The sequence below is a fragment of the Cystoisospora suis genome, assembly GCF_002600585.1.
Source record: "Cystoisospora suis strain Wien I chromosome Unknown contig_2019, whole genome shotgun sequence".
NCBI lineage: Eukaryota > Apicomplexa > Conoidasida > Eucoccidiorida > Sarcocystidae > Cystoisospora > Cystoisospora suis.
This window is the reverse complement of record NW_027154818.1, coordinates 60713-74626: the sequence shown is the minus strand read 5'-3', so window position 1 is coordinate 74626 and position 13914 is coordinate 60713. Positions and strand designations below refer to the sequence as shown.

The following is a 13914-nucleotide window of genomic DNA, read 5'->3' as shown; positions in this document are numbered from 1 at the left end:
CGAAGAGATTGTGGGAGGAAACACGAAAAGAAAGCAACACTGGATGGACGAATCGTTACCTTGAAATACAAGAGAAGACAAAACGAACACTTCCACATCATCTCTTGTCTACTTTGTCATACACTGAAGAGATCTCTTTACTCACTCAGATCACACGTATGAACTTGATAGATACACTGGCTGTGGAAAGAAAGCTTGAAAAGGACGGTAAATATCTTGCAGGAACATCACCGACCAGTACTTCCCCCCTAACTTGCAGCTATGACCTCTCGCCTAGTCTTCTTCAGAACTACAACGCATGCATCGATGAACCACTCCCATTGTTCCTCTCTGTCTATCTTCTGAAACAACCTCCTCTCCCCTCCCAGGTAAGAACAACTCCTACTACTCGTCACTATGCATGCAAGAAGTCCACCTCTCTCCAGTGATATGGATCCATGCCTGCCTCTGTCTATCTACCATCACTCTTTTCCTTTTGTCTTACCTTTTCTTCTATCTCTGATGAACATGATAGCATCCATGGGGTCCATGCCTTTCTCAATGAGAGCAATCGCTACAAGTACAGGAGCTCGGCCTAATCCGGCGACACAATGAACTGCGATGGCCCCTTTACGTTGAGACACGGCATCACATAGATCTAGCCATTCATCGATCACATCGTCAGGAGGTGCTTCGCCATCAGGGAAAATGAGTTCATGTGTTTGTATTCCAGCTGCATGGACAACTGCTTCGTCATACGTCGGCTCACATGTACGTACAAGATCTGTCACTTCAAAAGCCTTCATCTCTGCTATATAAGCCGCTAAATTCTCATGGCTCGGGGCATCAAGAATCAGAAACCTCTGACGTCCTGATTCGATTCTTGTCGGTGTATTCATAACTGTTGGTGCCATGACTGACGCTAAAGATGAGGAAGACGCACTACCACCTTTAACTGTCCCTCCTGATGATGTTCTTCCTGTTCCTCCCCCGGGTGAAGAGGAAGAAGAAGAAGCAAGTGTAGATGAAGATAGCTGTGATGCCACCACGACAAATCCTCCTCCCCCTACTCCTCCTCCTAGATAGGGACTGCCGTGGGTGGAGGCAACTGAAGAGGAAGACGCAGAGAGTCCCTTGGCTGAAAGGTGAGAAGATGACTTGGTCTGTTGTAAGCTACTATGATGGTATGTACTGGAACTCTGTTGAGAGTTAACACTTCCAGGAGTATGGCTATAATGAGAAGAGGCGCTGTAGGACGGCGACCCCTGCTTCGACTTGAGAGATTGGGGAGATTTCGCTTCAATGGAAGTACAGACACGAAGACTTTTCTTTCCTAATGGAGAGTTGCCGATCTCTCCTACGGCTACTGCTGAAGAAGAAGAAGAAAGATAGGGACGACTTTTACTGATACTACTGCTCCTACGAGGCTCAGCTGACGAAATAGAATCTCCCTTCACTGTCTTAGTATGATTCGAAGTGCCTCCTCCTGAAGGTGGGATAGTGGAATGAACGTCGACTAGCGATTCCGCCGATTTGAAGGCTCTTGTTGTTGAAGCTTCCTTCTTCTGTTTAGGGGGCTGAGAAAGATGGTGACTCTCCCCTTGTACTTTCCCTGTCAAAGGCGAGGGTGTTGAAGATTTCTCAATCTTTCCTTCTGCACGAGAAGAATGCCGTAATTGAAGATCTGATTCGAGACTGCGATTCTTGGTTGTCTTCTGGCTGCTCGACTTCTCATATGACGATGTCCTCTGTTTCTCTTTGTCTTCTGCTGACAACTTTCCACACAATATCTCTTCTTCGTCTACCGAAGATTTCTCCTTCTTCTTTTTCTTGGTGCCCTCTTCTTTCTTGTCTTCTTCTACAGCCGGGGTCCTTGATTCGAGAGACTGGGTGGACAGGCTCGCCTTTCTATCCTCCTCTTCTTTGCCACTGGAACTCTTCGCCCCTGATGACGACTTCCCTACTCCAAGATACTTCTTCTTTTCTTTTTGTTCTTCTCTCACACAGCGATCTACTTTCTCCTCCTTCCCTCTCACACCACCTACTTCAACTTCTTGACTTGAAACCAAGAGAGCCCGGGGTACAAAACGCCCCTCTTCTTCTTCTCCCCCGTGCTTCACTCCTAGAAACACCTCGACACTCTTACAGCTCCGGGTACTGCAATCGCTATCTCCTCCTCCGCTACCTGCTTCAACACACCTCCCTGCCGCTATTTTGGCTTCTTCTTCTTCTGTTGAAGAATCCCACGTAGAGAGATCTTTTCTTCTTTCTTCTTCACCAGCACCGCCGCGGCCGCCGCGGCTCTTGCTCTTGTTCTTCTTCAAGTGGATTTCTTCTCTTCCTTGTCGGTGGTTACCGAGACTGTCTCTCTCAGACGTCCTCTCACTGAGAGAAATGAGTGTTTGGCCCCGTGATGGCGACGACAACAGGTTCGTCTCCTCGTGAAATGTGACAACACCTGTTCTACCCCCCGACTTGCTCTTCTTCTCGCTTCGAAGCTGGGGGTGGGAATTGGAAAGGCCTGGAAAGGGGCTTGACGTGTTCAAGAGAGTCGGTGAAGAGACTGAAGACGACGGAAAAGTCGCCGGATGAAGATGATGCTGAGATGGCTCTTGTTGTTGTTCTTCTTCACAAATGAAAGAATCCAATGATGATAAGAGGACGCCGCTATTGGGATGATTAGGACGGGGGATCCCAACAGCTGAAAGGACAGCGCTCATTTTCCCCACTCTCTCTCAACTTCCACACTCGCAAAGAAATAGAAGAACGACAAGAAGAAGGCGCCGATGTTATGGTCGTAGTAGCCCCACACGGAGGAGGAAGAGAAAAAAAGAAGAACGGCTCGATCTACTACTATTATGATGAAGAGAACAACTCCCGGAGAAACAAGAGAGAGAGAGAAAGAAAGAGAGAAGAAGTCTGAATCAAAACATTCTCTCTTCTACGCCCCGCTTCAGATTTCTTCTGCAATCTCAATTTCAGCTCTTGTCCGCTGATCCACAAGAGAGATGATGATAGACTGCCGCAGTATGTTGCCAACCCCAATCACGCTAAAGACGGTGTGGTGTACATACATACACCTGAGGTAAATGAAGAAGAGACACCAGCAAACTCCCTTAGAAGAAGAAGAACATACGCATGCTCCCCCCTGAATGCGATGATAAGAAAAAGAAAAATAGATAGAGAACTTGGAATGATGGTCAGCAGAACAAGAATAATGCCGAAATCATACCCACTACGACGACTGAAGGAGGGGAAAGAAAGAGATTAGCCCTTCTTATAAGCCCCTCAAAGACCACACCTCTGTCCCTTCCTTTTTCTCTTTATTCTCTCTCCTATGTCCTGCCGGATGATAAGGTAGGCACTCTGTCTAGTAGCTTTGCACCCACCCCTTTCTCCATCAACAACTTTCTTGCCTATCTAAGAAGAAGATGGTACCTGAGAGGTAGATAGATACATACAGAGATTGATACAGAGATGATCGATCGGTCACTCAAAGAGATGTGTATCTGTCTCTTTCTCGCAGATATCTACCTAGCAAAAGCTCAGCAAGGACGGCAACCGAAGAAGAGTGTGAATGAGAAGAAGATTCCGCGATAACAGAGATCATCACAAACGAGAGAGAAAGACGGACAGACAGACGGATCGTCCGTATGAGAATGCTGGGGAAGGGAAGGCAAACGCGAGAGAGAGAAAAAGATGGTACAAACGAAGAACCAGACACAGGGATATCTAGAGACGAAGACACACGGCCATATAGACAGATAGACAGATAATACAACAGAGAGAGAAAGCCCTACACTTGTCCTCGACGGTGAAATAGTACATCATCTCTCATACGGTATGAGGATCAAAGCATCCTCCACACAAACAGAAAAGAGAAGGCTGCCGTCTGTATGTACCAAGGCCTCTTGGTCTGGATACATATCTAGGATACAAACCTTAGAAAACTGAAAGAATCCAAGAGGAGGGGTGTCTATGTATCGTGATGTTCGTCTCTTTGCTCTGTAATACACCCTAGCACCACCCGCCTATCCCTCCCCTTCTTAGCCTCAACGACAGACAACAAACTCACCGCAGCATAAGTATAAGACTCCTCCACACAGACCTGTATAGAGAGGTGTACATATATATACACATCGACAGATAAAGATGTAGGCAGTTATACAAGATATAGACTATACCCCATCAAGAGACTTCTCCTATATCTACCGCGTGATGGCATTTGAAGTTCCTAACGGCTCACAGCTCACTGAAAGAAAAGCATAAACGAGAGACACCAACAGCCCTTGATGAAGAAGAACCAAAGTGAACATGTTTGACTTACCCGCTTGAAGACTGCTAGCCTTTATTTTTTTCGACAGAGGGAAGAAGATGGGAGCCAAGACAGAAAGCGTCTATTTGAATCAGCCAAGGGCACACACAACTGCTGATAGTAGGAGAGGTAGAGAGAAAGAAAGGGAGATGTGAGACCGAAGTTCGCCTATAAGAATCAGGATGAAGATGACGACGAGAGGTGTCACCAAGAACGAACTGTTTTCCGTCTTCTTTCAAAAACCTCATTAATGGTCATAGTAACAATACAAATGTCGATCAAACTCCTGCTGGTGATGCTCTTGAAGAAATCATCCATAGCAAGCCAATCCCCAGTTCGATTCCCGCCGTCCTGTTTGTCATACTATCTAGTTCGTCTCACTTGTCCTCCTACTACTACTACAACCCCACTCCTACATCAATATCCTCCTCCTACCCAACCTCTCACCACCACCACCACCGCCTTCCTCCGTTTTTGCTGCTGCAAGAGCAGCCTTTGATAATGACCACGCATGCAGTTCAGAAAATCATTGGGTGGTAATGCAAATCACCACCACCTTCTCCTGAGGACTGACTACTGACCGCAGCACCTGCTTTTTCAGTTACCTCCTCCTCCTCCTCTTCAACGCCAACTCGCCAGTCATGCGCTCGCTATTCTTATTGACTATTATCAACCTAGCCGAGAACAGACTCTCTCCACTCAGCAAAAGTTAACAGTGAAGAGCAGCCCTCCGTCTCTCTCCCTCCTCTCACTCTTGTTTCGATGACAGAACAATCCCTCTGTCCAAAGAAGAGTCTTCACAGGTTCTCCTGAGTTGTCAGGTGTACACTCCTTAGTTGAAAACCTCTGCTTCCACGGCAGCCTCGACTGTGAAGGAAAAAAGAGGCGCAGCACTCCTTTTCCCTTCCGTCTGTTGTCTCCTTCTTGTGAGTAACGGTCAAGAGACGTAAAAAGAGATGTTTGGTTTCCTATGTGCTCGATTGCAATTGACTCTCGATGTCTTAACCTGATTGTTTCGTAAATCAAACCGCATGACAACTGTCTCGTTCTTTCTTCAAGGCTGGTTGTCTCCCACCACACCGGTGAGAGAGACGTCGCAGCTGCTGCGGGAAGAGCGACACAGCATCGTCAGGCCCCACGCGACTCCCATGCTCGAGCGAGGATCAAGGAAGAATAAACTAACCCCTTTAATAAATGGCGGTCTAACTATCTCTCTATCTAGCTGATTAATCTCTGAGGGAGGTCTTGTTTGAGGATCGATCACGGTTGCTGTTGCTGGTGCTGCTACAGTCGCGCCACCGCCCCGGGCCGACTTGAGCGAGGCCTGGACAATCACATTTCTCCTTTCTTCGACAGACTCAACGGCAGCTAAATTCTCGTCTATTTAAGAGCAGCGACAGGGATGGGGCAGAGGGGGATGCCGAGGGGCCCGGGCAGGAGGGAAGATTGCTTCAAGTCCAGGGAAGACCGAGAAAACAACCCGACAGTCGACATGCATTTACATAGAGGACCGGTGCTGTCCGTCAATTCACATGCGTCACTCGGCAGGAGAATCGAAAAAAAGGAGCGAGCTACTACTACTAACAACCAAGTCGCGCGCCGCTTCTTGTCGACTCAACGAGGGGCGCGCACACCCTCTTGCACAGGCGGGTTCAGACCGACAATGGCCGAAAGAAACTAGGGTGAGAGAAACCCGACACCAGGATGACAACTTGACAGCAACGGCGTGGGAGCTGCGATGGTGGGAAACACGAAAAAGGAAGGAATTTGATGGTGCTGAGATTCTTTTACCCCCGCATGTCCCAACAACCTGGTCTCTGCTCGGACAAGCACATCAAGGATCGCGGTGAACGCCTCCGCCGCTTCCGCGGATGGCCAGCTTGATCTGAGTGTGCTGCTGCTTGTGGGCCATAGTAGAGCCACGGGAAAAAACAGCTCCGTAGACAACCTCGCCAGGGACCTCAAAAGAGAGCAACGCGCCGCTCACCCCACGTCCAGCAGTAGCCGCGCCACACGCAGGGGGGGGCTGAAAAGAACGCGAACGCATTAAGAACGAAGGGGGGAAAACCAGCGGGGAGACCGCTAAAACAAGGGAACTCGCAATAAGGAAGAAAGCGTGCCCGTGACCACACGGGAGGTGCGTAAGATTCCCTATGTTCTAACACTGAAAATGCAACACTCACGGGAAAGAGTCCGTAACGAGCCGGAGAGTGACTTCACGAAAAACAAGTTCACAAGACTAAAGATGCAAAGTGCTTTTGAAACCAAGCCCGGAAAAGAAAAAATGCCCGCGGCAATACAATCCCACACTGGTAAGGAACCAAGCGAGAGAACCTGCGGTTCTAGAGTCACGTGAAGTGAACGGCTTCCCTTAGGAGAGAATGTGAAGCTCTACGGGAGTCGAGCCAACGGAAAAGAAGACAACAGAAACCAGTAAGAGCCCAAGAAAAGAAATGCCACAGGAGGCTGTGCCCCCGACGAACTGCTTGAGAAAGCGGCCAAAACGCCAGGGCAAAATCCCCACCAGTTTAGCGAGAAAAAACGGCACCAAAGGAATGGATACACAGTCACAAAAGTAAAGAAGAAAAAGAAAAGAAAGGCAGGCAGGAGAACGGTCACGGTCTATCAGCTGGCTCCTTTGAAGAATACAACGCGAACCACTATGCTCTTCCTGGACACCAGAGTGCGCGACAGAGAAGGCGAGCAGCCGGAAACCCTCACGAAACGACTCACGAATTGCACTGCAAACACACCAGGAAAGCTAGCAAGTCAGTTCGAAGCAAGGAACGGCTGCGTCTCGAAGTTTTCCGCTCTCATATTAGCAATTGGCGCCAGGAGCCATGGCAGAAGAAAGTGAGTGGGCCTGATGCTGCTTCGGAACGAACGGCCTGAATTCTGTACTCCGGGAACCCGGCGAGTACAATCCCGCAACGAAAGAAGAAGGGTACAAACCAAATCGCAAGCAAGACGAAACTGCTCAAAACTCGGGACTGAAAACGGGAAGCTTGATGGCAAGAAAAGGCAAACGAAAGTGCAACGCTGGCGGAACAACCACAAGTTCTGTAAAAACGCGGCAGACCCACCGCGCAACTTCGTTGAGATTCAATGTCCATGCATCATCAGCGGGTGTGACACCCGCCCCTGCGCAAGAAAAAGTTGCAGCAGATCGTATATAAGACGAGCGGGGTCACCGATTGACGCGTCGAGCTCTCTCTGGGCATGCACTTTCCCTTGTTAGGGAAGCCAACAAACTTCATTCCATTCCCTCTTGTTTTCTAGGGGGAGAAGCCGTAGCTGGCTTTTTCTTTTTCCTGCAGCTGGGTTTGGCTTTCAGCAGCAGGAGTCATAGTACGGGTAGCAGCCATCGCAGCGCCCGCAGCACCCGTGCCAGTGGTGATGATGATGACAATGGTGGCGACGCCGGTGGCAGCGGAATCGGTGCTTCCGACAGCAGTGCTGGCAGTAGTACGGGCCGGCGTACCAGAAAGAACCGAGAAAAAACATCGTGCTTGTGTCCGGATAGCGGATACCGGATCAGGCGCGGACTGCTAGCAAAGGACCTTCGTCCACTCCTTCCTTATACCCGGGGATGGTACTTCCTCCGTCACCGCGGATGGAGTGTGCGCCGCGTGCACTTTAATTTGGAGCCACGGGCTCACCTTCCTGTAACCGGCCCTCCTGCCACACAGAGGCGAGGGCGAGTCCGACAGAAGTGCTTTGATTTAGCACCGCGGCGCCGCTGCGCCCCCAAAAAAGCCGTAGTACGGAGGCGAGCCCACGTCTTCCCCGACCCTCGAGGCGTCGAGCGACTTCCAGCTTTTTCCTCGCCAGTTTCGGAGCCTTCCCTTTTCCGACGGCAGGGTTGATAAGCGCAAAGCGGTATTCACTGACTTGGCTGGCGTGGACATGCACTGCAGCTTGTAACAGAGGCCAACCCCGCGGGGTCTGCGGAGACGCGGTCTACAAGCGATCACGAACACGTCTGAAGGCGGAACAGTCGACTCAGTCTGCCTACTTCACTGCATTTGAAGCTGCCTTTCACTCGTTCTGCAGAGTCATTACAACTTCTCGCCGAGCGCTGCCGAAAAATAGCAACCTTCGTGAACGCGCCTGAACGCACGGGATTGGCGGCCAATGTCCCCCTTCCGACTGCGGCGCTGAATACGGCCCAGCTAAAAAGTCCCATTTCAACTTCGCAGACTTGCCTTTTTACGAAAAGTTCCCGCCCGGAGCGGGTGCATTCAGCTGTGCCGTAGATGCGGACTCAGAAGTGGGGCGGCAGCCGCCAGTGCCGGTGCACTCACTGCTCCGAAGGGGGCGGTGTCCACTGTGTGGTTTGCCGACTACGACTGCGCAGTCGCCAGCGCACGCCTCCTGTTTTTCCCAGTTAGCCGGGTGCTCGCTCGTGTCTCACCTAACACCTACCCAGAGCTCTTCCCGAGCAGCGCCCTCCTGGTGCTAGTGAGCTTTACTCGTTGCGCATTCAGTCCAGAGTACGTCTACAGATATACCCGTGGGATACGCGCTGCTTCATGTAGTTCACAATAAAACACCACCCCCACGCCGCTGTTTCACTGTACATGTTCGGGGATACACACCCTGGCGACCACCACACGAGGTGCGCCTTTTCAGGCGCACCGAGACACTGCGCGGTGAGGTCACTACGGCACATCGTCCGCACAGACTCCGCCCCGCTGTGGAGCACGTGCCAGTTCAATCTCATCACAGCCTCTCTCGCCCACGACCGGACTCCCCTGATGTCCGAGCGGGATTCCGCAGCGTTGCTTTCGGCCTCTCTGTGCTCTGCTCCTACTGCTGCATACCACCACACCCTAAAGCCTCACGTAGAACGGCATTTGGAAGAGGCTTGGGCTGCGGGTTTGGCCTTGTGTGAGAGCAGTACAGTGGGTTGAGTCCTGTAGCTGTGCACTCCTCACCTTCGAGGCAGGGTGCTGGGACCGACTTCACCGCAGTGGCTACACCAGGGTCGGGCTGAACACCAGGTGCCGTTGCTGCGGACACCACCTCTGTGCGCACACAGCAGAGGGCTCGCAGACACACCTTCGATGAAAGATTGCGAATGAGAAGGAGCCTCCTGGCGTCTGCTCGAAAGCACGCTTACCTGCCAAGCTCCCAGTGCAGAAACTGAAGTTACCGCAGTTGTCAGCACACCCGGTCCATCCGGGGGGCGGCAGCTCATCCTGGTCGCAGGCACACACACTCCATGGCCCCACCGCAATTCCGTCTGCGGTCCCGCGAACTCAAACGCCTCTGCATTGTGCTGCGGCAACTCTTCACAAACGTGGCCCCTTCACGTCGTAACGACTTACAGCCGGAAAGCAAGCCCAGTCATCCGACTTGGTATGCCGTCTTGCGACCGAGGCTGCCCCTTGTTTCTTCTTGCAGTACTCGTTGGCTGCTCTCTGGAACGGAGAGCAGAAATTTGGATTCTCGGCAATAGCTTTCAGCTCCGGCTGCATGACGCAGAAGTCCGGGAACGACTTGGGTGCTCCTGCGCACGGAACTTGGTTAGAGCATCCATCCAAGCACGTTGACATATCAGACAAGTCCAGGAATGACGCCGGGTAGCAGGCCCACGCCGGCGGCTCCCCTTCTTGACTTGCGTCCCTTCGGGCCACCCAGAGCTCGTAGCAGTTCTTAGTTTGTTTCCCTTCACGACAAAGCTGGTCCGTCAGAGTCTGGCAATAGCTGTCCAGAGCGCGCTGCTGATCGCTCAACCGGTGTACGGAAGCAGGCGGACGTGACTTCACGCACTTCGGTGGGTTCACACTCGAAGGGACGCAAATCTCATCCGGATGCTTGCACGGGTGAAGCGCCGCGAATGCCTCCGCTATATCAGGATGCTGAATAATATACACAGTGTACGCCGGTATCTCGCCTGAGGAGATACAGAAAACAACAAGAAAACGCCGAGCCTACAGCTGCCTCGGCCGCGGTCAGTGGTACTTCAATGCCCCCTGCAGCCTGGCCTACCTTCGGTCACTCCCCCCGCACACTGCACAGGTCCTCCGCAATTATCGGAACAGAAGCTTTGTCCTTCAATTGAAATATCATCCTACGAAAGCCACCCATAAACAAAAGCACACGGAACCTCCACGCGGCGTTCTTCAACGGCGCCCTGCGGACCTCTCGTGGCTGTGATGGGTGTCGTACCGGCGAGAAGCACATCCAGCGTTTTCGGCCGTTGTCGTAACGGGCGACGTAATTGGTCTTCTTGAAGTTACACATAGCATCTGCTGGAAGGACGAGCAGTAGGTCCATTTCCTCGAGTGTACGAACGCCGAAAACTCCGGAAGTGGCTCAGTTGCGACAGTACTGTCTCCGTGTTCCCCAACGCACTTCATCAGGTTGCCGCACTCATCTACACACTGCATACCCTTCTTCTTGCTTCTCAGGATAGAGGCGTCGTAGCATCGCCAGCTTGGTTCGCTGCCACCCGGGCCCTTTCCAAACCTGGCTACGGCGGAAGCACCGCAGAATCGACCGCCCTGGCCTTCTTTTGCACAGAGCTTCTGGAACTCCTTCATGCAGTTTGCGTTCAAGTCTTCCTGTAACCTAGACACAGCTGTAGACGCACGAAATACCCGCACACACATGCGAAGGGGTAGAGTCACCTTACATTGTAACAGCTGGGCACACTTGCCCCAACCTGGCACACCCCCTCGCTGCTCCTATACCCTTTCATGCCGCCTTTAAAGAAGGAAAAAATGCTTTCTTTTGTAGACAAGGATAAAACATTTTCTTCTGCACTTGTCTCTTTCGCGCCACGTGCTCACCGTTGGGGGTACTCGGTGCCGGCGTCGTGGTTGTTGTGCTCGCGGTGGTCGTGCTAGTGACAGTCTTGCTGCTGGTCGTTGTGCTGCTAGTGGTAGTGCTGGTAGATGTAGTAGTGTACTTCGCCGGAAGTCCCGGGCCAGTTGGAACGGAAGTCGATGTTGGAGGTACTGTAGTCAAGGAAGTTGTCGGTGGTGGTGTGCTTGACACGGTTCCGCCACCAGGGGCAGGCGCAGGAGCTGAGGGGTCAAGGCGGCCGCTGTCTCCCCTGGCTCGACTCGACTGACGTCGTGAACCAGCTGCTTGTGACGCCGCTGTGCTCCCTGTCTCAGCAGGAATGGTCCCTCTTTCGCCTCTCAAACTTAGGCGTCGAGCGTGCCGGCCCTCTCTCTCCTCGGAGAACTCGGCTACAACATGGAAACGCGCGAGTAGGAAGGCCACAACCAGGCCCAGGGCCGCGCTGGCAAACAGGAATCTCCGCTGTGTTCGCGACATTTTGGTGGTGTCGCTGTCATAACCTTACAGCAAAAAACGTAGATACCAGGTTTGGAACCTCCTGCCCTTCAAACCCATTCGCCCCCCCCGATCGCCTGCACGCTACAGCTTCTCTTTGAGAACGGACGCGCTGTCGGTTACCACCGGCGGGAAGCAGCACACAAAATTTCAACAATGAGAAGGAACGCCACCAGTTGAAAAAGTACGTAGAAATGACCAAGGCGGTCACTTCCTCAGCCGCGCGCGAGAGCTCTTGGAGAGCGCGACACTATTGAGTTTGATCGTTCTCGACACCTACTGGTCGCTCGTGTCTCTACCCGGCCAGTACAGCATGTCTAGGATACCTGTTTGTGTCAGAGACAGTCCCGCGTCGATAGTTATAGACGCAATGGAAGTGCGCAGCATGCATTGCCGTTAGAAAAGCCAGCCCTGTCGGACGCAGGGGCTGACTGTAGGCCGTAAGAAAAAAGCGCCGGACTGCCAGGAAGATTGCCACAGTGTGGTGGAGCACCGATGACAACCTCTTCGGACGTATCTCGGTTTTGCCGGGCCATCGGGGCCAGGGAGAATCCGACGCACGAGCGTGTACCGGACGACAACGAACTCGTAGCGGAAGAACCACGGCGCCGCTGAGACTCACGGTTTCTGAACCAAAAGGGAGGCGGGGCTTCACCACCGTCCTCCACGAGAAAATGGTTTCCTACTGAAGCAGTCCAAAAGACCTCACGTAGCGTCCCCTCGCCCAGCGTCGTTCGCTATCCAAGTGACCAGAGAGAGAGAGAGAGCCACCCCCTTCCACTAAGGGAACTGAGGACGGCAATGGTGACAGAGCGTCAGGGGCGCCGACTGGGACACCCTCAGAACGAGTTTTTGTTGAATCTGGACGTCTGGGGCCATCCTGTGTTCTAAACGTGAGGGCCTGACGCTGGACCGTCAGATTTGCCGCCGTGCTACGCACCAGTCACGCGTGACACGACCAGCAGCGCGTGTAACGTCTCCAAACGAATACGCCCGCTCAACAAGCACACTCCTAAAAGCTACTACCTAGCTCGACGTGTATCTTCCCGCCACGTCGCCTGCCTTTCCTCAAAGCACCTCCTCCGAAGAGCTAACTGGTCCCGGCAAAACTCTTTCTCCTCTGGAGATTAGCTCGTCAAAGCGCCTCCGCGCCTCGTTAGTTTTTGCAGACGAGACACCTGGTACACGGAAGTTCAGGATCGCTACGATCCTCGTGCGTTCACAAGTAGTCACCTTTCTCGAAAACCGACCCGCACTATCCCACGCTCTTACCAAGGGGGGGGCCATAGAGCACGGCGCCCTACACCTGCCCCAACTTTCTATACCCTCGAAATACAAAACTATCGAAAAGAAAACTCGAACTGAACCCTCTCGGCACAGCAGGTTTCGCTATGGTGCCTGCACTGGCTGAATCGCCTGTACAATAAAAGCGGCACCTCCCGACGTCGGAGCGGCGGAGAGAACTACAAAGAACTGGATAGCATTGGTTCCGCCCTGTTAGTTCCATTCAGTGCTCTCTCTCTGGCGTCTGCATTGCTCTCTTCGGGTTTGGTCTTGAAACAGAGCAGTACGGTGGTGCCTGCGCTGTCGCGTCACACTCTTCTCCAATCGGGCACGGCTCTGGTACCGCCAGAATGGTCTCCTCAAGCCCCGCTTCTTCACCTTCAGGAACCAGCGAACCTGACGGGCGGGTGGGCGCAGAGAGGACACATCCGCAATGGCCGGTCTAAACTGTTACACTCTCTTCGGTTGCACGCGCACGTCGGACCGCTTGTTGGCTGATGCCAACGAGCTCAGCTCGGCAGGCTCGGCCGCATGCTGGCCCCCCTCGGAGCTGATGGATTTGTGACGCAGTGGACTACATAGTTTCCCCCGCGCGGCCCTACCGCACACGTTGACGCTGGATAGATCGCTGCTCTCCCTCTGATCCCCTGAGCTACCTCGTGAACCGCTACTCTTACTGCGCGACCGAGCCACTAAGTGTTCAGCATTTACCTGCCGCGCCAGTGCTCGGGCAGAAGACGATCTCTCCACAATGTCCTGCACAGCCTACCCATCCTTCGGACGGTATATCCATCTGCATGGACATAGCGCACGCACAGCTGCTTCGCTCGAGGTCTGCATGCTCCCACTGCCCGCTAGATTGCTTCAGAGACCTAGTCTCGACAGTTGCTCAAAACACTTCGGTTGTCCCAGCTTCACTGCAGTGGTCCTCCTGAACAGAACGGCGCAGCGGTTCAGCTGCGTCGTAGTTCTGGTTCCCAACTTACGCTGTCGAAGCACATCCATTTCTTCGTGTTGCAGTTCTGTCG

The 13914-nt window shown here is 52.7% G+C and overlaps 2 protein-coding genes across 2 annotated transcripts; both read right to left on the bottom strand.

Annotated features, from left to right (window-relative positions):
• Window positions 1–485: 485 nt before the first annotated feature.
• CSUI_004367 (protein tyrosine phosphatase) lies at window positions 486–7689 on the bottom strand (the record flags this gene model as incomplete). Its single annotated transcript, XM_068064559.1, has 2 exons — window positions 4307–7689; window positions 486–3417 (listed from the first exon to the last, which is right to left on the bottom strand). A coding segment is annotated over exon 2 (2214 nt), but the record flags the coding sequence as incomplete, so codon positions are not given.
• A 1414-nt stretch (window positions 7690–9103) lies between these two features.
• On the bottom strand, window positions 9104–11056 carry CSUI_004366 (microneme protein; the record flags this gene model as incomplete). The annotated part of the gene is made up of 5 exons (XM_068064558.1): window positions 10469–11056; window positions 10289–10370; window positions 9625–10193; window positions 9417–9495; window positions 9104–9321 (listed from the first exon to the last, which is right to left on the bottom strand). Exons 1-5 carry the CDS (start codon window positions 10574–10576, stop codon window positions 9104–9106), a joined length of 1056 nt encoding a protein of 351 aa, XP_067923476.1. The 5' UTR covers window positions 10577–11056.
• Window positions 11057–13914: the final 2858 nt, after the last annotated feature.